The sequence below is a fragment of the Pseudorca crassidens genome, chromosome 11, assembly GCF_039906515.1.
Source record: "Pseudorca crassidens isolate mPseCra1 chromosome 11, mPseCra1.hap1, whole genome shotgun sequence".
NCBI lineage: Eukaryota > Metazoa > Chordata > Mammalia > Artiodactyla > Delphinidae > Pseudorca > Pseudorca crassidens.
This window is the reverse complement of record NC_090306.1, coordinates 8970807-8995076: the sequence shown is the minus strand read 5'-3', so window position 1 is coordinate 8995076 and position 24270 is coordinate 8970807. Positions and strand designations below refer to the sequence as shown.

The 24270-nt window shown below is 47.2% G+C and overlaps 1 protein-coding gene across 5 annotated transcripts in view; it reads right to left on the bottom strand.

The window, feature by feature from the left end:
- Positions 1–5647: 5647 nt before the first annotated feature.
- The window catches only part of ETV6 (ETS variant transcription factor 6), a 237924-nt gene continuing 219301 nt past the window's right edge, over positions 5648–24270 (bottom strand). For all 5 annotated transcript variants that reach the window (XM_067695706.1, XM_067695705.1, XM_067695703.1 and 2 more), the window contains 3 exons: positions 13276–13418; positions 11304–11404; positions 5648–7309 (listed from right to left, as the gene is read on the bottom strand). In XM_067695706.1, coding sequence (XP_067551807.1) covers positions 7204–7309; positions 11304–11404; positions 13276–13418 — 350 coding nt within the window. In that variant the 3' untranslated portion in view covers positions 5648–7203. The remainder of the gene's footprint in view (positions 7310–11303; positions 11405–13275; positions 13419–24270) is intronic.

The window sequence follows — 24270 nt, the reverse complement described above, 5'->3', positions numbered from 1 at the left end:
ATTGTGGTGGCTTCTCTTGTTGTGGAACACGGGCTCTAGGCGTGTGGGCTCAGTAGTTGTGGCTTACAGGCTCTAGAGTGCAGGCTCAGTAGTTGTGGCGCATGGGCTTTCTCTAGTTGCAGCGAGTGGGGGCTACTCTTCGTTGTGGTGCGCGGGCTTCTCATTGCAGTGGCTTCTCTTGTTGTGGAGCACGGGCTCTAGGCACGTGGGCTTCAGTAGTTGTGGCGCACCTGCTCTAGAGCGCGGGCTCAGTAATTGTGGCACACGTGCTTAGTTGCTTCGTGGCATGTGGGTTCTTCCCGGTCCAGGGCTTGAACCCGTGTTCCCTGAATTGGCAGGCGGATTCTTAACTACTGCACCACCAGGGAAGTCCCTTAACAGTGACTTTTGAAGAGCAAGTTTTAATTTTGATAAAGTCCAATTTGTCAACAATTTTTTTTTTTTGAATTGTGTTTTTGGGGTCATATCTAAGAAATTTTTGTCTAACTCAAGTGACCTCTTTGACTCTACTCCCTCATTCAAAACACTTATTCAGATACACACGTACCAGGCACCACGCGAGGGGCTGGGCATATAAAAGCACATAAAACACTCTCTTCCCCTCTGAGAGCTCTAGTAGGGACAGGGGCGATGAGCAATCCATGGCAGACGGGCATCTAGTTGGATTTACGGAGTGCTTGCCATTGGGACACCAAGGAGGGAGTGTGTAGCGCTCCCAGGCCATGGAAGGAGGCAAAGGCCAACTCAGGTGGTCTGACATGGGATCTCATGACCAAAACTGGTTGAGGGGACAGGCACAGGGACCCTCAGAAGACTCCAGAAGAGTGTTGCTAAGAGGGTTTGGGGAGAGAGAGAGAGAGAGAGATCTTCTACTGCCTTCAAAGAGATTTGGCGGAATTTATGTGTTGGCTTTCACTAGCAGAGATCTACCTCCTCAATCTAGCAGGAATGAGGTCCTTAAAGAAAAGGTGAACAGTGAGGACACTGCCCCAAGATTGTCTGCTCTTAATGTCAATGTCTTGGGCAGTTCGAATAGAGGATCTTTTGGAACAAGAATGGCATTGTCAGCTTTCTGTCTGCTCGTACTACTCAAGATTGGTCTTTCCAGAGGCTAAAAGACGCAGTGATGCCAGGAGTTCTTCCCTCCCGTAATGATGGTGACCATGAAGCGTCTGGTTATGTGCACCTGTGTTAAGGTCCGGCATGTGAATAGTTACTCCTTCACTCAGCAGAGACTTTTGCTCATGGTGTTTACTGTTGTTGCTGCCCTAAAAGGAGAACAAGCAGACTTCCCTGCAGAGCAGGATTGGCCCTGGGGACGATTCTAGGGGAGGAATTGGCAAAGGAGTGCACCAAAGAGAGAGGCCAGCTCAGTGCCGCCTTAGGTTCAGAATCTCAGGGCTGACAGATCATTGGTCTCTTGCTACTCAAAGTGTGGTCTGAGGACCAGAAGCCTCAGCATCACTGGGGAGCTTTTGGTAAAAATGCCGAATCTTGAGCCTCGCCCGGAGAGGAGAGTAGAAGAGGAGATCTTCTGCCCGTTTCCTAAGATGGTGACCTTACTGGCAAAATCTGCTTCTTACCCAGACCCCCAGGTGATTCGAAGCACTTTCAGGTATGAGCAGCGCCGGTCTGGTCCAGTGGTTCTGAAGTCTCCTGCAAAAACCCTGGCTAAGTGGTCACCCGGGCTCTGCTTAATAATTCCAGGAACAGACAGCCAAGGGCAGTGAGAATGATCCTTTTCTTTTTTTAAAATTTATGCATTTATTAGCTAATATTCATGATCCTTTTCTTTTTCGATTAGGCTAGTTAGGCAGATAAGTGGATAGGAGGGAATGAATTTCCCATGCTCTGATGTACAAGGGCAGGTCAGCTGTTAGTTACCTTTAAAATAGCTCATCTTTATAGCAAACAGACTGCTGAAGGAGGAGGAGGCAAGAAGAGGACTTTGTTATGTGATTCTGTCCCTTCAGCCTCCTTCCACAGTATGTCTAGTATTAGGGAAAATGCAGCATATTATGACTAACATTAATGCAAATTAGTTGTCATCGATTATTTTGTGTATTTACTTTAAATCACCACACACTCTTTTTCATACTGTGATGAACAAATTGATGCCAGCAGTGGCTCCCAGACTTTAGTGTGTATCAGAATCGCCCAGAGAGCTTGGTAGACCAGATGACTAAGCCCCACTCCCAAAGTTTTTGATTCAGTTGATGGGGGCGGGAACATTTGCATTTCTAGCAATTCCCAGGGGATACTGATGCTGGTTATAGAAACAGTAGCTTCAGATGCATTATTAGCACCTTAGGAAATGCCTAAACCCCTATCCCTCGATACTGTGCTCTGACGATACAGAATATGGGGCCAGGTTTCAATAAGTCAAGGTCATGGGTGACAGAATACCTGGGACAACTTAAATATAGAAATAATCTCACAACACTTTCGGAGACCACTGATTCCAAACTTCTGCTTCCCAAACCTATATCGGGGTTGCTTACAAGAAAAATAAATTGCTTCCTTTTCCATTCTTCTCTTAGTTTCTACCCACCACTGATGGCAGGTAGATAGTTCTGGTCAACTGCAGGATGTTTGATGTGGGGATCCTAAGTGCCTACTGGTGGGCAGGTGCTCCACTGGCTAGTGTGGCTGAGACATTCTGAGCGCAGGGCTGGCTCTGAGCGGTGTGACGGATGCCCTTCCGGGTCATCATAGGCCTGGGTGTAGTCCCATTCATGCCCTCATCACCTATACGCGCACACCCATGATTTCAGCATAGCGGAGGAGCAGTCTATGGTGGGAAGACCTGGGGTCCTTTAACTCTTTGAGTCAGGTGAGTCCGCAGCAAACTGATAATCTTCGGCACAGCGCAGGACCCAAGCCATCTCTGACTGAGGTTCCTGCTGGCAAATTTCTCCACGTGCGGCAGCTGCTCAGATTTGAAATGTTTGCTCTGACCTTTCTGGTGCCACTTGTCTAAAGATTGCCTGCAAACTGCTCTGTGACAGAGGCTTCCTGCCAGTGAAAAACCATGACTGCACTTTACACCGTAATTGAGTGGAGACAGGATTTACCTCATTGGACCACCCTGCCTGTCTGACTCCATTTCATATTATTAAAAACAGAGACTTGGATTTTTTTTTTATAAAAAATTTATTGAGATGATGCAATTATAGGCTTTTCTTTAAAAATTATTTGCAATTCACTGGCCCTGAGAAAAGGCTTTTTTTTTTTTCTTTTTTGTTACATTCATTTGATTCAGTCCCTTATAAACCCCACACCTCATAAACAACAAGAGATTAGAAATTAAAAAAAAAATTCTAGATTCGTCCTCGTTTGCAGGTGGTTGCAGTCACAGAGAAATATCTTCAAGAATGTTCACTTGGCATGTATGAAAGATTCGGGGAGTTTGTCGTTGTTTAGTGTTGATGCAGATGGGGCCCAAAGGGTATCAGGTTAGTCTTCTGTGGTTTTTAGGCAGGCAGGGACCACTGTCACCCCCCTTCCCACCCCACCCCCGGCTCCTTGGATCACTCCCTCCATTACTGTTCAGAAGAGAAACAGGTTGAGTGGGTGAAAACTAACTAGCACCGAATGCTTGGGCAAAGAAACTGCCTTTTGTTCTTTGTGTATTTCCCCCAATTTTTATCTTCAGCTTCCTGGGTGGGAATGGGTCAGATCGGGGTATGGCCAGGCTGGGTCCCAATCCTCATTCTGTCCCTGGCATGCCGTCTGCTCCTAGGACAAGTCACAGGACCTCTCTGATACTCAGATTTCCCTTCTTCAAAAGGGGAGCTAATGTTTCAGACATGTATTCAGAGTTGGATCCTAGGCAGTGAATGGCGGAGGAGGTGTGGTTACTTAGGCATTTAGGTACATCCCGTCAAAGCCATTTAAGTTTCTGCTAAACCTACATTCTCACTTGGACCAAGGTATCAGTGTAAGAAGATGATGGAGCAGGGGGTTCCAAACATACTGCTGGAAAGAGAAAAAAATCCATCAGTTGTTACTCCTCTTTTCCTGTGGGGATACCCCCGCCCCTCAAAGGATGTGGAACATCGGTGATGCTACCTTAGGCACGACAAAGTTGCCTCGGGACAGAAAGATCTTAGGGATAGCATTACTTCCACGTAGCCCGTCCAGCCAATTGCCACTGCTGTCTTCTGATGGAGAGGAAGCACCCTGGTTACCTCAAGGTGCAGGGAAGAGTAGACGCTAGAGAATTTCAAGGTACAAGCGAGACTGTCTGCCTCGGACCCAGGTGGAGGCAAGTTTGCTCCCCTGCAGCATTCTTCTGAGTTCTCCTTTCCCAGTTTCTCATTTTGCAAGCCAAGACCTCCCACGATGGCAGCAGGGAAAGGCCAACTATTCAGATCATGGACGTACTTCTGGTTTGGTCCCAGGTGAAATTTTCGTCCCCCCTAGTGCTTAGTGTTGAAGTGAGAAATTTCATGCTAGATAGATTCTGCAGGTAGGAGATACGCTCTCGGAGGGCAAGGATGGTGCCCGATTCTTGGGAAGCTCTCGGGGTGTCTAGCAGGTGCTCCATCAAAGTTGCCTAAATTGAACCTGACATCTTTCAGGTCTGCAGTGTGTAAATGCTGTGTCCCTGGTATCGGCATCACTCAGGTATTCTCTCAAAGAACCAATGAGAAGAACCTTTGCCATTAAGGGAGTGAACAGAAAACCAATAACGGTAATATCTGGATGGACAGTGAAGACTACATTGGAATTGCCACCTTCTATTTCTTCAAGTGGCTGAAGGTGTCAGCCTAAGTCTTACAGACTCTTACAGGATATTGCTTTAAATACAGAAATCCTGGGGGCAAAGGGGAATTTCCCCTCTATAATTCAACTGTAAGATTCTTTGGACAATAAGAGCCCGAGTCCTTAAACCTGGGTGAACGGAATGAGAGGCTCTAATCTTAGGGAAGAGCGACATCGTGCCTGGGTCTCTGGTTTTATGTCACACAAAGAGAGCCTCAGTAAAGATCCACCCTCTCTCTCCAGCCCTGCAACGCAGTGGCTTCACAACACATCAGGTATTTGGCTTAATCTCTCCATCTGAGAGCCAACATCAGTCATCTCAGAGGCTGGAAGATCATCACTGTGTGCTATGGAACGCTCTTGAAAGACATCTGTAGTATGCTGGGATCCAGCTGGATTTCATCCCCGTTCGAGCAGACTGAACCCAAACCCTTCATCTGGGGACACACAGAAGGTCCCTGACCTCACCGCGAACCCGACCTTCTGGAAGGTAGAGTGGGGGGAGTGTGTGAGGGTGGGAGGAGGCCGGCCACCCCTGCGCATCTATCCGTGGTTGGATGAGAGGCGGAGCGTTTCCAGTGTCCTTGAGTGATAGCCTATTTGTCCCTCCCTCCCCGCAGGCTGGTGTCCTCATCAGTGAGGCTGGGGCTGGGGGAGGGGTGGAGAACTCCTCCTGCCCGGGTGACCACAACCCCTGCCTGCCTGACTCACTCAGAAATGGCCTGAGGACATGCCTGGGCATCTGGTGGCTTCACCTGGAGGGGGCGGGGGGCGTGAGATGCTCACCCAACTGAGCAGAGGAAGCGGAGAGAAACGAGGACGGGGTGCTTTGTAAGGGAGGTCTAATCTTCGTGAGTAAAAAAAGACTGTACTCCTAATGTTGGATTCCGAGCCTGTATTGGAAGAGTTGATTTAGATGGCTATTGAACAGGAAACCCCTCCCCCCCAAAACTGTAACAGCTCTCGAAAACTACGTTATCATCAGAAGTACTAAGGGGTGGCATCTTCCTCATCTTATAAGATACTACTGACCTTATTTTGAGGTGAAAGAGAGCCACACATGGGTCCATTCTGAAACACAGCTAGGAAAGAAGAGGGTAAAAGGAAGGTATCTGAGGAATTTCCCGTCTGCCCAGGCGTGGCAAACACCAGTAACAACTGAGAGGACACACTCCAGGGTCCTCCCCCTCAAATGCCCTGTGTCCTGTGGGGATCAGGAAACTTAAAAAAAAAAAAAAAAAAAAAAAAAAGGCTGGGAATTGAAAAAAATTTAGGTGAGGGTATGAAACTGACTGCACGATGGCCTTTGGGATGGAGCAGAGGTGACCCTCCATAACCTACTTTGGAATAATTCACACCCCACTGCAGAAGGTCTGTCACCTGGACCATCAGGCCTGTGTGGGTTTTTTTTTCATTTTTTTTTCCCCACTTCGCAGCACTTGCAAACTAATCCCAAGATGCTGGGGCTTCCAAATAACCTGGACAGCCTTCCAGGCTCATCTTACGCTCTGTGGAACCACCGGGCCCCGCGGTTCTCACAGCTGTGTCAGGGGAAGCCTGCCGGACTAGCATGCATCTTCCCGGAAGGCAGCAGCCTCCGGGACGTCTCTGGCCTCCCTCCGATAGGTGGCCAAATGCTGGGATGTGGGTTTGCTTTTTGTGGCGCCGGCTACAAAGCACCCAGACCACCGATCCCGTTTAGGGGCCAACAATTCCCAAGACTCTCCAAAGAGGCTGAACCCCGCTGAAAGGCATCTGAAATTCAACAACAGGCAAGGAGGGAGGACGGGACGGGGCAGGGAAGGAAAGAGAGCCAGAGAGAGAAGAAGAGAGCTCTCCTTTTCAATTTATCGTTTTTAAAAGCATCTTTTTTTTTTTCTTTCTTTTTTTTCTTTTTTTTTCCAGCCAAGACCCAACAGCAACAGGCACAAACCTGATCCACGTGGCAGGGTCAAGAGAACCTGAACCCTTTTGTAAGTGTTCTCTCTCCTGACCAGTTGCGCTTCTGCACTTTGTGAGATTTGCAAAAAATATATATATATATATAATAGATATATATTTCCATAGGAAAACAACCTCGATGTCTTCCCCTATATGAATGATGAAAAGTCAAACTGCATGGTCTTAAAAAAGAACAAAACCAAAAACACCATGAAACTTAACAATAGGTGGAACGGGGTGGGGGAGGAATTACAGAAAGAGATTCCAAATGAGAAGGAACCATGAACATGAGTCCCAGGCTGGTGCCCTTGGCCAGAATTCCAGCGCCGCCTTTGCTGAGTGGTTTGTCTAAGGTGCTCCGGGGTCCCTCACGCTGGGCGAGAGAAGTGTCACTGCCATGTCCGGGTCTCTTCCCTTCCTCTCCTTCACGCCCCAGCCATCCTGGCGGGCAGGGTGCCCTTGGCTATTGGCCCGCTGAGCCGGGGGCTGGTTCCTTCAACACTCATCTTCTTGGTATATTTGTTCATCCAGCTCCTGGGACTCAAGATGCTCCAGACGGTCTGTTCGGCCACTCATGATTTCATCCGGGGTTTTCATAAACCTTTGGAAGAGGAAATGGTGGCGTGAAGAGGTTACAATTTCCTAAAGTTGTCTTGACCTTGAACTCTAAAAAGAGTTCCCATCGCCTTCACATAGCTGGAGAGCTACTGAACCTGGTCATAATGCTAACTTAGCCCAAATTAGAAAAAGCTACCCCTTCCTCTGACTGCCTGAAAGTTGGCAAAACAACGATAAACAAAAGTCTAGGATGACTGAAGAAGGTGGAGCCGTGTGATGCATTCCTGCGTGACCGTGCGAGGGAGCCCGGGGACAGCACAGGTATCTGCATCTGATGTTCAGAGGGTTACATTTTACAAAGACCCGTGAGCGCTGTGTATCCATTTCCATCCCAGACTGTGCGCCCGAGGAATGGTATTCAAGACTTGAATCTAAGGCGAAGGATACAATTAAATGCTAGGTGGAAAATCTGAGGAATAGGGCAAGATAGTGGAGCTTCTGGAAATTAGAAAGGCCGAAAGAAAGAATCTTTTTCAATGTTATCACTGCTCCACCCCAAATGCTAGCCATTCATCCCCTTTATTCTGTCTTCCTTTGCAGCTAGGTGCAAACAGCCAGCCTCATCTTCTGGGTCGCTGGGGTCATCTGGAAATTACATCAGTGCCATGTTTTGACCATGATTTACATGGTTCAGGAAGGGTGCCTGGCTGCGAACGTTCTGTCCTTACGGTGGGAGGGCCCTTTCCACAGCCCACACACTGTTCCCTTCCTCTGCTCGGTACCACATGACCTGTCTTAAAACATACATTTTCTCTCATCACTTCACGTTCAAAAGCCTATGATGAGGGACTTCCCTGGCGGTCCAGTGGTTAAGACTCTGCACTTCCAATGCAGGGCGCATGGGTTTGATCCCTGGTTGGGGAACTAAGATCCCACGTGCCTTGTGGCGTGGCCAAAAAAAACCAAAAAAATCCTGTGACGACCACTTATCAGGTCAAGGATCCACTCTCTGGGCCTGCCCCTCGGGCCCCTCTGTCACCTCAACCCGGAAACTCTTGTTTTCCACTGTTCACTAGCATGAACCCTTCACTCCAGTCTCGCCAGTTCTTTTTATATCAATCACAGCTCATGCCATCCTCCAAACCTTTAGCTTTGCCCTTATTTGGAACCCTCTTGACTCCTTCCACTATCTGAGCCCTACTCACCGTCTGGGCTCTGTCTCATCACCCAACCGAAGTCTCCAAGAGTCCCTCCAGTCTAACACTTCACTTGATTACACACTGGGTTTTATACCGAGAAGCCTTCATTTTGGGGCGAGCCTGGCTTCAGACATTCATTTCCTCAAAAATGACTAATCTCTCTTCACAAATAGCACTCTTCTTTCCTTTTATCTTGTTGCAATCACTGTTGGAAGCCTGTGAACCTTCCACCTACGACTTCTTTTCTGCCCATTATTGCTGATTTTTTTTTTTTTTTTGGCCGTACGCAGGCCTCTCACTGTTGTGGCCTCTCCTGCTGCAGAGCACAGGCTCCGGACGCACAGGCTCAGCGGCCCTGGCTCACGGGCCCAGCTGCTCCGCGGCATGAGGGATCTTCCCGGACCGGGGCACGAACCTGCGTCCCCTGCATCGGCAGGCGGACTCTCAACCACTGCACCACCAGGGAAGCCCCTATTGCTGATTTTTTTTTCAAGCAGTCTGTTCCGTAGCATCTGCAACCTGTCTTCCACTTTTATCCTGGAGCTAACGCTTCTCCCTCAACATCTGAAGTCACTAATAATCCCTTCCAGGCTGAGTCCACAGGTGTGCTATACCTGGCCCTCCGAACTACCCCTATCCTCTTTTGACGGCTTTGCCATATTAAGTTTCTGATATCCCACACCAGGCTTGCCCAGAAACATTTATCAAAAGCCTCCATAAGGTATAAAACAGAACTATATATATATAAAGGTATATATATATATACCTTCTAGGAGCTTATGACCTACTTGTTGGGGAGAAGGACTTCATATATACAACTATTAAAGATGTAAATCACGATGTGGTTTAGGGCCAAGGAAACCCAACAGATGATGGAAGAAGGTATCTGTGCGTGTCTGAGCAGTTGAAGAAGGTCTCATAAAGGGTAGTAGACTTGAGGTAGACCTGGGGGGTATATATATGTTAAAAAAGCAAAAGTTAAAGTGATGCACATTTCTGGCACAGGGAACCCTATTAGTGTTGGAGGGCAGCTGGCAGTGTGATTATGAATTTGGGAGGCAGGAGAATGGACCAGAGGCAGAGATTGCTGAATTAATCTAGGTACCAGTCGTGAAGTCTAGACATCAGCCTCCACTGCCAGGGAAGCAGTAATAATGCTTCTGCTTTGCTTTCATCTTCCAGGTCTCGTGAGAGTACCTGCCATTGGTAGATTCCAACCTGGAGCCTGCTGGTAAGAAATCTTGGGAAATGTGGTTCCCTGGCTTCTAGCCCCTGAAACAGACTGGAGTGGGAATGGTGCTGAGGAGCCAATGGACTGTCCAGCACAATAATGACTCAGTTGTAAGAAGAGTCAAAGATAACTCCAGTGTCAAGGCTGGTTACTTAAACAATGGTGATGCCACTGCTGATGTAACATTTATTCTGGGGGTGGGTAGGTTTCCAGTATGGGAAGAAGGCCTGTCTTGAACATTTCATGTCTGAGATACTAATGTGATATTTAAGTGGACATGTCCTAGAAGAAGCTCTTGGAAATTAAGATTTGGAATTTCAGGGAGATTTTAGAGCTGCATGTAGAGATTTGAGAGCCCATTCATGGAGGTGATAACTGAAGCTGTGTAACGGGATCCAATCATCCAGGGAAAAAGTATAGAGTGGGGAGAACAGAAGCCAAGGACTAAGTTTAGGGTGAAGGATGAAGAGAACGCATCAGCAGAGCCGGAGAAAGGAGGGTTCTTTTTCCACTTCATTCTACTCTGTTTCCAGCTCTTGAAAAGCCTTCTCTGTTTCTTTTGAAGATCGCAATTGTGTTTTTACTGCTCCTACCTTACCACACCTTTCCAATGCTAAGGCCCAGGTTCTCTGCTCTTTCCAATAAGTACTTATCCCAGTGAGCTCGTTTACTCATACACAGTGTCATTTTGTCATTTTCCACCCAAATCCACATCTCTAGCCCAATCCGTAACTCTCCTTTGTCCCACCTGCCAAAACGCAGAACCTGAGGTCGTGTTTGTCAATCCCACCTTCTCCCAAGCTTCACTTGGTCTCACCACATCAATTACCACCAGTGTCAGAGAGCTATGTCTACCTCTCCTGATTGGTCCATTAGACCCCTTCTTTTTCCTCTTCTAATTGTTTCTCCTCTCTTGTCTAGGGAATCACAATCTATGTGGTAGGTTAAATGGTTGGAACTCATTAGCTGGGAGGAATTCTGGAAAGAGGACTGTCTACAGCAGCTTTCAGACTTTGACAATGCATTGTCATAAATGTATTTTACATCACGACACACACACACACACACCCCTGAATCACAGTTTTCATGAATCAACAGGCACTCTTAATTCATGTGATACAGTCTGATATTTTCAACTCTATCCTTTCCTATTCAATTCTGTTCTATTTCATTAAAAAAAAAAATTAGACTCATTAAATCTATTTCATGATTCACTAACGGGCCAGGACAAACACCGGTCCAGGGCTGGCAACCTGGGGGCCTAGGTTTGTTCAGTTCCTTGCTCTGCCATTGGTCCCTCTGATCGCTCCCTTTAACTACCATACATATAAATGCCAGATAATACTGTTTGATCACTGCATTATTTGAAAGGTGAGTCAGATTGTGTTTATTTAGTTTTGGCTTTACTCTAGGTTAGACATAAGTGGAAAAAAAATTTTTTTTTTTTCTTAAATTCTAACCAACCACCACCTGGTATCGAACGTGTAGCGGTGATGGCTTTGAGGATCAGATAGGCAGGTAGAGATCTTAACAGTCTCCCTCCTCCCTCTTATTTGAAGAAAAGAGTATCCTCCCAGAAGAAGGAAAGGAGAAAAAGGAAGTGCTACCTGAACAAAAGCCTTTGTCCTGGCTCCTTCCTGATAATGTTTAGTTTGTAGTAGTGGCGCAGGGCTCTGGACATTTTCTCATAGGTCATGTTTGTTCTGTTCTGCTTGTTCAAAGGCGGAAGAGAGAAAAAAAGCACAAAGACACAATGAAACGAACCTCAGAAAAGACGCTGCAGCAGCTGTTCAAATCTGCTTCTGTGGCCCCGCCAGTTGGGAAAGCCACCTGCTAATCTGCTCCCTGCCACGCCCACCCCTGGGCTTTTTCACAGACGTCCTCGCTGAGGTTTCTCCTAAGGTGAGTCTAGCTAACAAAGCACACATCCCGCAGCGGCCTCCCCGACTTCCTCTCCCAGGACTGCGCTCTGCTGTGCCCGAGAAATTTCCTGCAGTTTCCCCTATCTGGGGGTCATCCTTCACCTTCTGACCCACAGAGGATTTCTCTTCCTTTTTTCCTTTTTTTAAAAAAAATTTTTTATTTTTACAGTGACCTTTCTCAGGCTTGTGTTTCTGGTTTGTCATTTTAAGGAAGAGATTTTTTTGTTTAAATTCCTGTCATGGAAGCAAGAATACAGTTGTTCCGAGCCCTGGGGTGAGGGCACCCTGTGCGAGCTGCAGAGCGATTTTTCTCAGTGACTCACAGGGTGGATGGTGTCAGTGGGGTATAGCCATATTTGGTCACGACAGCCTCTGCTAGGTCCTCCACGGCGGGGCCAGAGCGCGGGCTGCCATCCTCCAAGGCTGCAGCCGGGGCAGAGCTCAGCGGTGTCTCCCCTGTGGCCTGCCTCTCCTTCGGCGGATCTGGAGTTGGGCCTTCCTGGTGCCCCACGGCTACCTGTCTGTGGTCAGGCCTGGATCTTGCTGACTCTTTTTTTTTTTTAAGTAGGAATACAGATTTATCTTAATTTTCTTTTCTTTTTTTTTTGGCAGGGGAACTCTTTGCTCTGTGTATCTTACTTTATTTTACTGTGATAAGAACACTGACCATGAGATGTACCCTCTTAAATTTTTAAGTGCATAATACAGCACTTAATACAGGGTTCACTACAGGTACAGTGTCCTACAGCACATCTCTAGAACTTACTCATCTCGTTTAATGGAAACTTTATGGCCCTTGATTAGTAACTCCCATCTCCCCCCTCTCCCCAGTCCCTGGCAACACCAGTCCACTCCTGGACTCAAAGAATTTGCTTATTTTAGCTCTAACTTCGAGTAAGTGGCATCAGGCAGTATTTGTCTTTCTGTGACTGGCTTCTTTACTCAGCGTCACGTCTTCAGGGTTCATCCATGTTGCCACACGCTGCAGAAGCTCCTTTTTTTTTTTAAGGCTGAAGAATATTCCATTGTGTGCATACAGCATGGTTTCTTTATCCATTCATCCATCAGTGGACGTCAAGGTTGTTTCACCCACTTTTTACATCTATGCACTTTAATGGTTTTCCTAACTATAAAAGACTTCATCTTTTAAATTCGATTCCCTCTTCCCAAGGTGGAAAACTGCAGGGGCCATCAGACTTCTTGCACTGTTTGCTTTTCAAGGAGATGCTTTAAAGTCAGAGGATAAGCATTTTCCACGTAGAACTGGGCTTTTGCGACCGTGGAAGTTTCTAACCCAGCGGAACAGAAGCGACGCTTCCCAAAGCCCCCTTGTGAGTCACAGAGTGCCACAGTGCATCCCTGGTACCCAGTTCCTAATGATGGCGTGGGTGGCAGGACCAGGCCGAGGCAGAGGAGTGGCGGTTACTCGTAATGAGGCCTGTCAGACCGGAGACTTAACTGGCACCTGGCACAAGGAACAAGTGGCAAGGGGCATCTTTAATGATGTCCTCCCCTTTGCAACTAATTGTCCAGTGAGGAGGAAACTAAATAATTACGGGCAGACAGGAAGCAGAAGGCAGACGACTATCCTCCAACCCGGGGATGAGGACTAGACTTTGGCCCTACTTTATAGAACGAATATCTGATGCCCTTTTACCTTATGGTTTCCCCACAGTCGAGCCAGTCCATTGGGATCCACTATCCGGAATATTTTCGATTCTTTGTCCTCCCATCGGATGAAGTTTTCGTACCGGCTGTCAGAAAGCAACTGATAGACGTAATCCCAAAGCAGTCTACAGTCTACAGAGGAAAAGGGCAAGAAAACACTGTTGACAAGGTTGCTTGTTGAAGTACTCAGAGCAAGAATCAGAAAATAATCGAGTAACCGCTCTTGCCTCCTTTGGATGGACTGTCTAACTTCCTCGTTTGGGGAATTCCCTGGCGCTCCAGGGGTTAGGATGCCGCACTTTCACTGCTGAGGGGCCTGGGGTTGATCCCTGGTTGGGGAAATAAGATCCCGCAAGCCACTCGGCCAAAACGAAAACAAAAACACATCCTCGTTTCATAGTGAGGAGAGCAAGGTACAGAGAGACCTGTGAGATGCAACCTTTGACCTGTGGAGGCCTTCGGGACTGTCCGGGCCCAGAATTTCCCCGCTCACATGAGGACACAGAGACCTGGAGAGAGGAAGGGACTGGTCCACGGTCATGACCAATGACCTGAACTTGAGCAGAGCCCACAGAAGGGACAGAACAAGCTCTAACTGGAAATGAACTGGTTCTGAAAAGGGGCTGAAGACACGCCGGCAGGTCAAAGGGCAAAGAAAGAGTGTGCTCATGTTCGGAGAGAGCAATGTGGTGTCAACGGTGGGGCGCTAAAGGTTACTTTGGAGGGTGATACTCAACAGATAAAGACGTGACGCTTGAGGCCGGCTGAAAAAGGGCAGAAAAAGCACCACGATGCGTGAAAGGCTGTGGGGGAAGAAGACCCCTGTGGTTTGGGGACTGTGACCGTGGGAACCATGGCCAGCATGGTCTTTAGAAAGAATGTAGATAGTCCCGTTATAGCTACTTCGGAGGTTTTAAAAATTGCTTTACTATAATGGAATCAGTGTAGAGAGGAACCCAGTGGAGAGAATCCTTTCTCCATGTGCAAAACTGATGCTGCATCGCTTGGTCGGGCAACAGATCTTTCTGTGTACAGGCCAGGCGCTGGCGAGGCCTCGACCTTGGGCTGTGGATCGGCGAATTGAAAGGGAAGCTACAGGCTGCACGCCTCTGCCCTGTTCCAGTGCTGTCTGGATTAGTGCCGGAACCGGGTGTGGCTGGGCCCCTAGCACAGCCTGGATAGGTGGATGGGAGCGGATGCGGACTTTCTAAGTCTAGTTGATGCAGGACTGGCCTCGACCCCCAGGTGTGCTTCTGGGAGCTTTGATGAGCCCTAGCCAGCATGGCTGGTCGTAAACGATTAGTTTTGTTGAACACCGTGTATGTGTCCCGCACTTTGCAAGCGTTATTTCTAATCCTCACTTTACACACTGCATCCTTTCTAATCCTCTCGTGCCCGAGGTCACCGGGATTTGAACTCTGGGGCTCCTGCACCGTAAGGTGCCGATTTCCTTACTTCCTTATGTTGGGTGAGGCCTGGCACACCTGGGTGGGGAATGTCCAATCCCAACGTGGACTGTTTCAGAGCGAGCCAAACATTCACCTCCCAGAGAATGCGACACGCCCTCCTCTGGCACATACTTACTTACAAGAGGAAACGAGTCAGGTCACCTCGGGCAAGTTTCCTAAATCTCCCTGAGGTTCTGTGTCCTCCTTTAGGAAAGGGGACTACCAACGTCGACTCTCTCCAGGATTACTGTACGAGCGATGATGTGAGTGAAGAGAAAGTAAGGAAAACAATAACAACAGCGATTACTGGGTGCTGTTTGCAGGCACTGGGCTGTGTGTTCTACCAGCCGGCTTGCCTCTGACCCTTAGGGCACCTGCTGAGGCCAGCGCTGTTGCTCTTACTATTTTATGGCCAAGGAAGCTGGGGCTTAGCGGGTTTGGTCATTGGCTCAAAGGCACAGCTCGTGAGTGACACATGTTGGAGTCTGGAGCCCGCGCTGTGCTACACGTCCTGCGCTGAGACGTCTATTCTCAGAGAAGAGGGTTAACAGGTAACTATTAGTCAAGGACTTTTCCAAGCAAGCTTTAACTCTGAGTGTGTCCTTCGTGCAATCCAGCTTTCTCGCTGAACAGCAGAAGGAACTGGCATAAAATGTGGCATTTTCCAGGAGGCTTAATCTTTTAAGGAACTACCATGAAACTTAAAATGACCATACATCTTCAGTACCCCTTACTGTATCCTTTTTCCCCCCGATTGATCTGTGTCTAAAAATTAATGTGACGTGTGGTTTCTTCTGTTTCAGAAAAGGACCCGTGGTGTCCTTCTTAGAAGGATGACTCCTGGAGCCTGAACCCTACGCTAAGGGAAGCTGACCAGAGATTCTATTATCATCCCTGCCTGCCGCGGCCCTCTTGGTCGCCAGAAGGGGGCACCGAGGAGCAGCAAGGGGCCCAGTCCCAGCATCAGGAAGCACCTTGAGAGGTGAGTGCCACACACCATCTCACGCTGAGAATAATCGAGCTCATTTTTAAGGCACTTGTAAGAGGGCGGCTGTAGGCAAAGCAGTGAAGTAGGCAGTGTCTTTCTCCCTCTCTGCCACCTCCTTGTCTTACATCGTTTTTAGTACAGGTGGGAAAATAGAGAACTGAGATGCGGTTTAATGGTCCAGTTTTTTGCTTACTATCAAATGGCAGATGCATTTTAATTTCCCACAAGCTCTTGCAAGTAGAAACCATCTGGCAAGACCACATATTATCACACAAAATGCCAGTCTACTAGGAGGAACAAAGGTATAGCAGCTTCTCCGTGTTTCCTGACAGGGTTACAATCCTTTTTACCACCAAGAGGCTTCATGACACCTTTCGGGTGCATCTGGACTGGCAATGTGATTCTCTAGAGTGGATCATTTGAACACAATTTAATAATTAAACAAACTGATCTGGTTGTCTTTTGCAGTTTGATGGAAGGAACTTCTGCCCACCGGAAGGTGAGCAATATATTGGCAGTCCCTCACCTCTAAGACTTCCTGGAGCTAAAATGCAAAGTGAGTGTTGTCTTAACACCATCTGCTGAGGGATTTCCACTTTCATTGTTTCTGTGGCTTCTCTTTTTACTGCTTTGGACATTCTGTGTCTCATAAAATGGTGAAGTGCGAACCATTTTCCGTTGGTTCGCACTTAAAAAATGGTTTCCATTTAAAACCATTTTACCGTTGCTCAAAGTAAGGGCTTAACCAGCGCTGGGTACCTACCATGCTGGTTCTTCAGAGGCATCGAACCGAGACCTTTATGTCGTAAATCATTTACTGAAAAAAATCTAGAATGTGATCTGTGTTTGGTTGGTTGGTAAATGAAGGGCAGGGCTTACCAAAGAACAGACTTTACCTGTGAGTTGCAGGAACACTTGTATCTTGCAAACTTTTCCCTTTCATCAATGTGAAAATAACCCCAAACAAGGGGCCAATTGATCATTTTAAACGACATTTAATCCAGCGAAGCCAACTTTAGCAGAGTAATAAAAATATATTGACATTCAAGACATACTGAATTACTCAGTCACTGACAGAGGTAGCAGCAGGAATTTTCTGGCATAAAGTAGTTGTTTCGAGCTCAGAGTATAAGTGGCTTTTTATAACACTATTGATTCTATTGTTTCTTTAGTTAAAAATTATGCCAGATGATAAAAAAAGAAAACTGCCTGACCACGCAACTTTTTTTTCTTTTTTTTCCTACAATCGAAGTTCAAGCGTCTGAGTTATTTTTGTTTTTTAAGATTTTAGTTAAATAAAAGGCAGATGCCTTTTAGTTCCCAGGTCCTCTGGAGGCTGTTGCCATGACCCACCAGGAGTTTTTCAGCTTTGTCAAAATCCATCCGTGTCTGCACAGATACGGTGTTTTCTGATCACTGATAAAAATGCTTAATACTATATAATAAAATGCACCCAAAGTTCATCCCATTACAAAACACTTGAACATGCATGTGAAAAATATCTTATATCACAAGGCCTTCACTAATTTTAGCTGCATGTGTCTTAAACTAAAGGGCCTTCTCTGTCAAGGCATGTGGGAATTTTAAACAAAATGTTCCTGATTTGGATTGTCTCTTCCATGAGAGGAAGCTCATGAAAGGGTTTATTAGCTCGAGTGAAGTGTTTGTTATTTTCCAATTGCAGAAAGAGAGTTCTCTCTCTTTCCTGCTGGGTGAGGTACCCTGGGCATCCACAGTTAAAAGGCATTGCTAAAAAATATATATATCCCTTCCTGTGGTTAGGGAGAAATATTTTCCCTCCCACACCAGTCTCTTACCAGAGACTCCTTGTACAAGCTTATTGAACAGAGACTGTAAAAAGATGGGCAATTCACACATAACCAACATGGTTTCTAAAGGAAAAAAAAAAACAACCTAGAAAACCATGCTAGACAAAACTGATGTTGAAAAGATCTGAGTGGGCAAGTCCAGTTATCGACAAGTTATTTGAATTTCCCGAAATTCAAATTTCAGGAAAGCATCGAAGAAAGAAATTTTTTTGTTGTTTTAACTGCCCAAATGGAATTTTAAGTGAAGGTCTGTAAACTGCAGTTCTGTGGATATAATCACCAACAAGGAGAGGCCTAGCGTTCCTGTTTCATTGCTTTAAATTTATTATGAAAAACTAATAAATTTATTTCAGGTTCAGGAACAAAATGGGTCCGTAACACCCAAAATAAAAAGGTGCTTCTCTGCTTATAGCAGTGGTTCTAAACTAGGGGCAGTCTTGCCTCCTAGGTGGTGTTCTACCATGTCTGTGACCATTTTGGTTGTCACAACTGGGGTGGAGGATGCTATTAGCATCCGGCGAGTAGAGGCCAGGGATGCTGCTAAAAATCTTATAATGCACAAAAGAACTCCTCCCCGGCAACGAAGAATTATTTGGCCCAAATAGCAAGAGCGCCCAGCTTGAGAAGCCCTGCTATGGAAGCACGGGTTTTCCAACATGCAGGGGGGCTATCTATCTGCAGGGTTTTTTTGTGTTCTTGTTTTCCTCCTCAATTCTAGATCAGCCATTACCTAGAAGCAGACAGCTGATACACCCAGCGCAGCCAGCCCTGTGTTGATACGCCGAGGTGTGTTTCCAATGGGTGCCTGCTTGTGCTTTGCTGTGGCTTAGGAAAACGGAAGCCGTATGTGCACGGCAGCAAGCTGGGAGAGGGAGAAGCTGAGGCAGAGAATACAGACCTATGCTCCCTGGCTTCGTCGGGGCGGAGGGGCCGCCGCTGCAAACAAACACCGCTGAACCTTTTCCCCTTTGGTTGCAGGAGGTGTAGAGCGAGGCTGGGAAACGCAGAGACCAAGCCCCCAGCTAAAGCCCAGTCCGACGCATCCCTCCTCCCTCAGGCGTGGAGGCAGACTGCTGGGACACAGGGACGCTGTTACAGAAATGCAGGCCCGCAAACAAACTGGCATTTCCAGTCTCCTCAATCCCCTTCTATTATTTTCTACGAGTTACTGTGCTGGTACTGTTTTATCTTTTAAAAAAGCCGTCCTGAAACTTCCCTTCTCTTCTTGATTTCCCAGTGGCCCACCATGAAAAATGAAGTGCAGTGACTCAGGCAGAGCGAGAGAAGTCTGGCACCTTGGGACATTCCCGTCGGGGCGAAGGACTCTGTCCTCTCCAAGGGTCCCCTCCATCTCCTCCAAATACAGACAGCGGGCCAAGCCTCAGAGGAGGTGAGCGGGAGTGAAGAAGTTCATCTCCAAGGAAGTAAGGAAACTAGGGTTCCCTGAAGGGGTGCACTTTTCAGGCCAACATCACTTAGAACAAATGCCCAGACACAGGCCTTGTGGGTTAAGGCCCTGCACCCGCTCCGGTGGGCAATGGTGCTGGCCATAACCACTGCTCTCCTCTCTGCAGCCCTGGAGCAGAGCAGAGAGAAACGGCGCACAGGAGGGACACTGACTAAGCCTTAGAAATTACCCTGCTCGTGCTAATGTTTGCATATTGTCTCTTTAGTGCCCAAAAGTGCCCAGAAATGAGTATTAGTATGATCATTATTATGGGTAAAGAAACCAGGCTTCAGGGACCTTAAATACCTCTGCTTGGGAGACAAGGGCTAGATTCTAATCCTGTTGGCTCCAGAGTCCATGCTTTCCCACAGGCCCACAGTGCTACCTGGAACCCTCCCTCTGGCTGTGGATGAAGGGCCTGGGCCGGGAACCATAGAGAGTTCTCTGCCTGAGACAGCATGGGAGGACACAGCTCCGCCAGCTGGCCCTAAAACCCCGAGCCCCCCTGGCTTACGGAGACATCCCACGATCCTGTCCTTTTTCCCAAACACAATATTTACACGCGCGCGCGCGTGTGTGTGCAGAGGCGCACACACGCATGCACACCACCACACCTTACTGCAAAGGCCTGGGGCTGACACCGCCCTCCATCGCTCACACAGTCCATTTAGGCTTCGCTTTTATGATGTCTTCTTCCCCGCGGGGTTGCTCCTGAGGCTCATTTATACAAGAAAATAAAAGTCCACGTGCCTCATTGGAAACCATGTCACCATCAGATACCACTGGGGAAGAAGCAGAGATGGATACAAGGGGGCAGGGGGCAGTGTGACTCCCCCCAGCCTGGGAGCCCTGAGGTGAGCCCCTAGCTGCTGGCCCTGGTGTCTCAGGCTTAGGTGCCTGCATCTGACGTCCGATCAGAGGCTCCCAGGATTGAATTTCTGTGTACACAGAACCCATCCGGGCAGTAAAACCAAATCAAGAGTGTACAGTGCTCAAGCCAGGTGACAAACGAGTGTCTCCTCGAGGAGAATCCTTTTGTTTCTGTTAAAAATGTCACCCTGAGAGATAACACACATATATTTGTTTTCAGTCTCTTTGAGGATCTGAAAGATCGCCAGGCCAAGCGTTATCAGAGGGTTGCAAGTGAAGGGTACAGGGTCTGGGGGTGGGGTGTGGGATCTGTTTTATCTGCTGTAAGATCCACTCACCAATGATAGCCTCACAGACCGTGAAGAAGCTGACGTTCGCAAAGAAAATCAAGAGACTTAGGCAAGAGTTGTGAGATGAGCACAAGAGAAGAAATACTCTCTTTCTGGATGGTCCGTGGACTTTGAACAACCAAACCTGTACAGACCTCTTAAAGTCCGCACTTCTGTGGAGCAGATGAACGGCTACGAGTGGATGATAAACCAGGTTGCCGCTGAATCTTCCTCCCTTTAGCAGATTTTTGGATTAAGTCCAAGGAAGGGACACGCAGATAGGAAGTCTGGTAACTCAGGTTTTAACGGAATTGAAGTTTAAGAGAAAGCCAAAATGACTTCAGTTTTTTTCTTCGAAAACGGATCTGTCTATACAGTGAAAACCAAAGCAGGGAGCATAGTTTGTCTGATGGCGTAAAGTAAGAGGGATTATTGCCTTGTGCCAGCGAAGACACAACATGTGGCATTTAGAGATGCTGCGCCCTATCACCTAGAGAAACGCCTGGCGCACAGAGATACGTGTTAATTTGTGAATGAATGATCTTGACATAGTTCACGTATGCAGAGCTACACTTTACTTTCCCCAGCTGTATTTTACTTATGCTAATGATGTCATTGCAACTACTCCGGGCTACTCGGCCCTCAGCCTGCCGTCTAGCACTCAGCTCCTTCCTACATCAGCCACTGTTCCCTCCGCGTCTTAGGCGTGCCTCATTCTCTGAGGTGCGAGTCCTTCCTTGAGAGCAGGGACGGCATTTTCTACACCTGTGACTGATACAAGCAGGCAGTTGCGTAGAACGGGGAGCGGTGGACTTTTTCTGTAAAAGGCCAATCAGTAAATATTTTAGTCCAGTCTCTGCTGCAACTCCTCAGCCCTGCCAAGGCAGCCACAGACAATACTGAGTGAGTGGGTGTGGCCGTGCGCCAGTGAAATTGGATTTACAAAAACAGGCGGTGGCTGATTTGGCCCACAGGCCTGCATTTCCAGTGCCCGGTCCCAAGGAAACAAGTGTGCTGGAAAGAAGAGGGGTCGAAGCTGGAGGCTGAACACTGGACGTGTCTTCATCTGTAAAAGACCCTTCTAGCTTTGAAACCACCAAGTTCTAAGAGTTCTTTTCAACATATACTGAAAACACAGCATCACCTGGGCTACCCTTCAATTTACGGCACTCACTGCCAGTACCACTCTTTGGCTATGAAACAGGTTGGCGAGACACAGGCCAGTAAAACGTTTGTGGGCTGAGAAAATGTTAGGAGGTGACAGATGCTCCCCCATGCCCCCGCCACCAAGCAGTCCTTCCCTGAGGACAATAAATAGAAAAGAGCACAGAAAGAAGCAACTTGCTCAGTGTTGCACATACCACTGGCTGTTCAATTAAAAAATAGAACCCCGGAATCTTCTCTCACTCTGTCCTATGTTAAACTCTCTCCCACAAATGCCAGCCCCTGCAGCTTGTTAAACTCAACAACAGTCCTTCTTATTCCTTGAAAAATAAGCAACACCTTTCAAGATAAGCTGTGTGTTTCTATTTCAATTTGTGGTTTGTGTTTAAACTGTCAACTACCTCCTGGATTTCTTTCACTGACTATTTTAGATTTTCCGCCAGGTAAGTACCTAAGTGAACCATCATAACTTTGCATGGGGCCTCTTAATTGTGTGATGCCTCCCAATTTCATAGATACTAAAGTGTGAAAAAAAGAAAGAATTGCTAAAATATGGTGGATTTTTTAAATGAACCTGGATTCTTGACTTTACATTTCTATCTGAAATAGAACAGATATACTAGGCCTTACATTGTTTTGGAGTTTTCTCCATTTGGAATGACCTCTTTTTCTTTAATCTCCACTTGTCCATATTCTAAGCATTCATCTAGCTAAAAGCCAGCCCCTCCATGAAGCCTTCCTGACACCTCTACTCCAGCCTCCTACAGCACTTAGTCGGAGTCCTTGGAAGACACCACAAGCTGCACTTGTAGCTCATTGTCTACGGCTGTTTCATGACGAAGACTGTGTCTTACATCTCCTGGAACACTCCAGCCCCATGAATGCGGAACAGTGCTGCAAACACAGAAGGCGTCCAGAGGCACACACCCGGGAGCACCCGAGCAAATGATGCGTGATTTACTTTGATGCACATGCACCAGTAGTGGTGTTCTTATCCATATCCTCCAGCTATGGTATGTGTCAGTGTGACACACAGCAGCACCTTCAGTGCCCTCTGGGCTCATTTGAAAAGCTACGTTTTCCCATAGAAAAGCTGCTTTATAGAGATCTGAAGGACTTTTATGGCCGTTCAATAATGACGGAACTTTACATCGTACATAGGAATCACCCAATGAATTCGACTTCCAGTAAATGAAGAATCAATTCTACGAGGATCTGAGTAGTCCAAAAAGACACCCAAAGGGTTGGAGTGGAGAGACAGGGACACCCCAAATGAGAAACAAGCCTGGAACTGTGATGAGCACTGTTCAGAGGGTCACAGTATCAAGACTAAATGTCAGATCGTAGACTTCTCTCTCGTTTCACCCTTGAGAAAAACAGTGCCTTTTGGTTACATCAGCTAATCCTGGATCTGGTTAAATTAGCGAAGACAGACATGTGGAGATGATGGAACTTTTGAATATACCAATAGAGTAGCACAGTTTTTAAGAGAGCCATATTAAAAAATTTCCAGACCTACTAAACCAGGGAAAAACAGCTCTAAGCCTGAACAATTTAACTTGACACATGGGGCTTATCTTGGATTCCTAAGAAGTCTGTGGCAAAAACAGCGTCACAGAGGAGGTGGACAAGACAGATCGTGATTAGGAATGCAGGGGTAGCAAGGGCAGCCCAAGAGATAGCAGCCAACGGCGCGGCAAGGGCTGTCCTGCAGCCTCATCCGCCAGCCCCTATGTGACCTCTGCTTCTCTGCCGTTCAGTTTCCTCTGTGGTTTCCCCTGTAAACGACCCTGCCATATAAAATGGATAGAGCAATGATAGGCTACCTCGAAGAGCTATTCTGAGGATTATAAACAAGTAGAAAGTATCCACAAAATGTCCAGAACCGTTGCACAGACCATGCAAGAAACAAGCAGGGCGTATACAGACAAGAAAGCAAGCCTAGAACGCCCAAGACAGGTCATTTACATCATTCGCAGGAATATACCGGCCCCTTGCTCCTCCTCCAGTTATCTGGGGAAATGCACATGCTTTGCCACAATAAGCTCTTTGCTACCTTATCCCCGTCCTTTCTTTTCATAGTTTCTCTTTTTTCCATTATTAAAAAAACCTTTATGTAAAAGTAGACGGAACAGTAATGTAAACCCCGGTGCACCCGACCCCCCGCCGTACAGCCATGAGCTTGTGACTAACGTTTTACGTACACCCCACCCGTTCCTCACTCCCAACCCTGTGGGGTGCTTCTGGATCACATTCCAAGCATACATCATTTCATTTTTCATGGTGTTTTTGAAACACGTCATAGCTCTTGGCCATTTGATTTTCTTGATCCAACATTCCTTATGTAAGTTATTTATAATGATAAAATTGAGGTGACATTGGAGGTGCCCTTGGGACCAGAGAAGAATTTAGAAACAAATGACTTAAATAAAAAAGGGACGAGTCAAGGCAGAAGTAAAGCAGCCTTAGGGCCCGTGTCGTCATGGTGTCGTGAGCACTGCTCCAGCCCGAGCTTCCGCTGGAGCTCGCTCCTGCGGCATCAGCCCAAGGAGGAAGGGGCACGACTCACCTTTCCCTGAATAGTTCTGACCTCTCTCCCGTCTTCGTGTCTCCCTCCCATTACTGGACCCATAATCACCTTCAGCATCGAGCTACCACCCTTCCTCAGTTCCTCCAGTCAAAATACCCCTTCTCTCTGCACTGGTTCCACGGCACTGAATTATCCTCGCATGCAGTAGGTATTCAATAAATGCTTGTGCATTGACTGGACGGGGCAGAGGGCTTATTTCCTTCTGCCTTGGAGCTTAGTGGTTTTCACATCTGTCTCTCCTAGTAAAATTTAAATCCCTTGAGGAAATAATAAGTGTTATATCAGCTCCGTGTCCCCTACTTCCCAGTGCATTTATCTG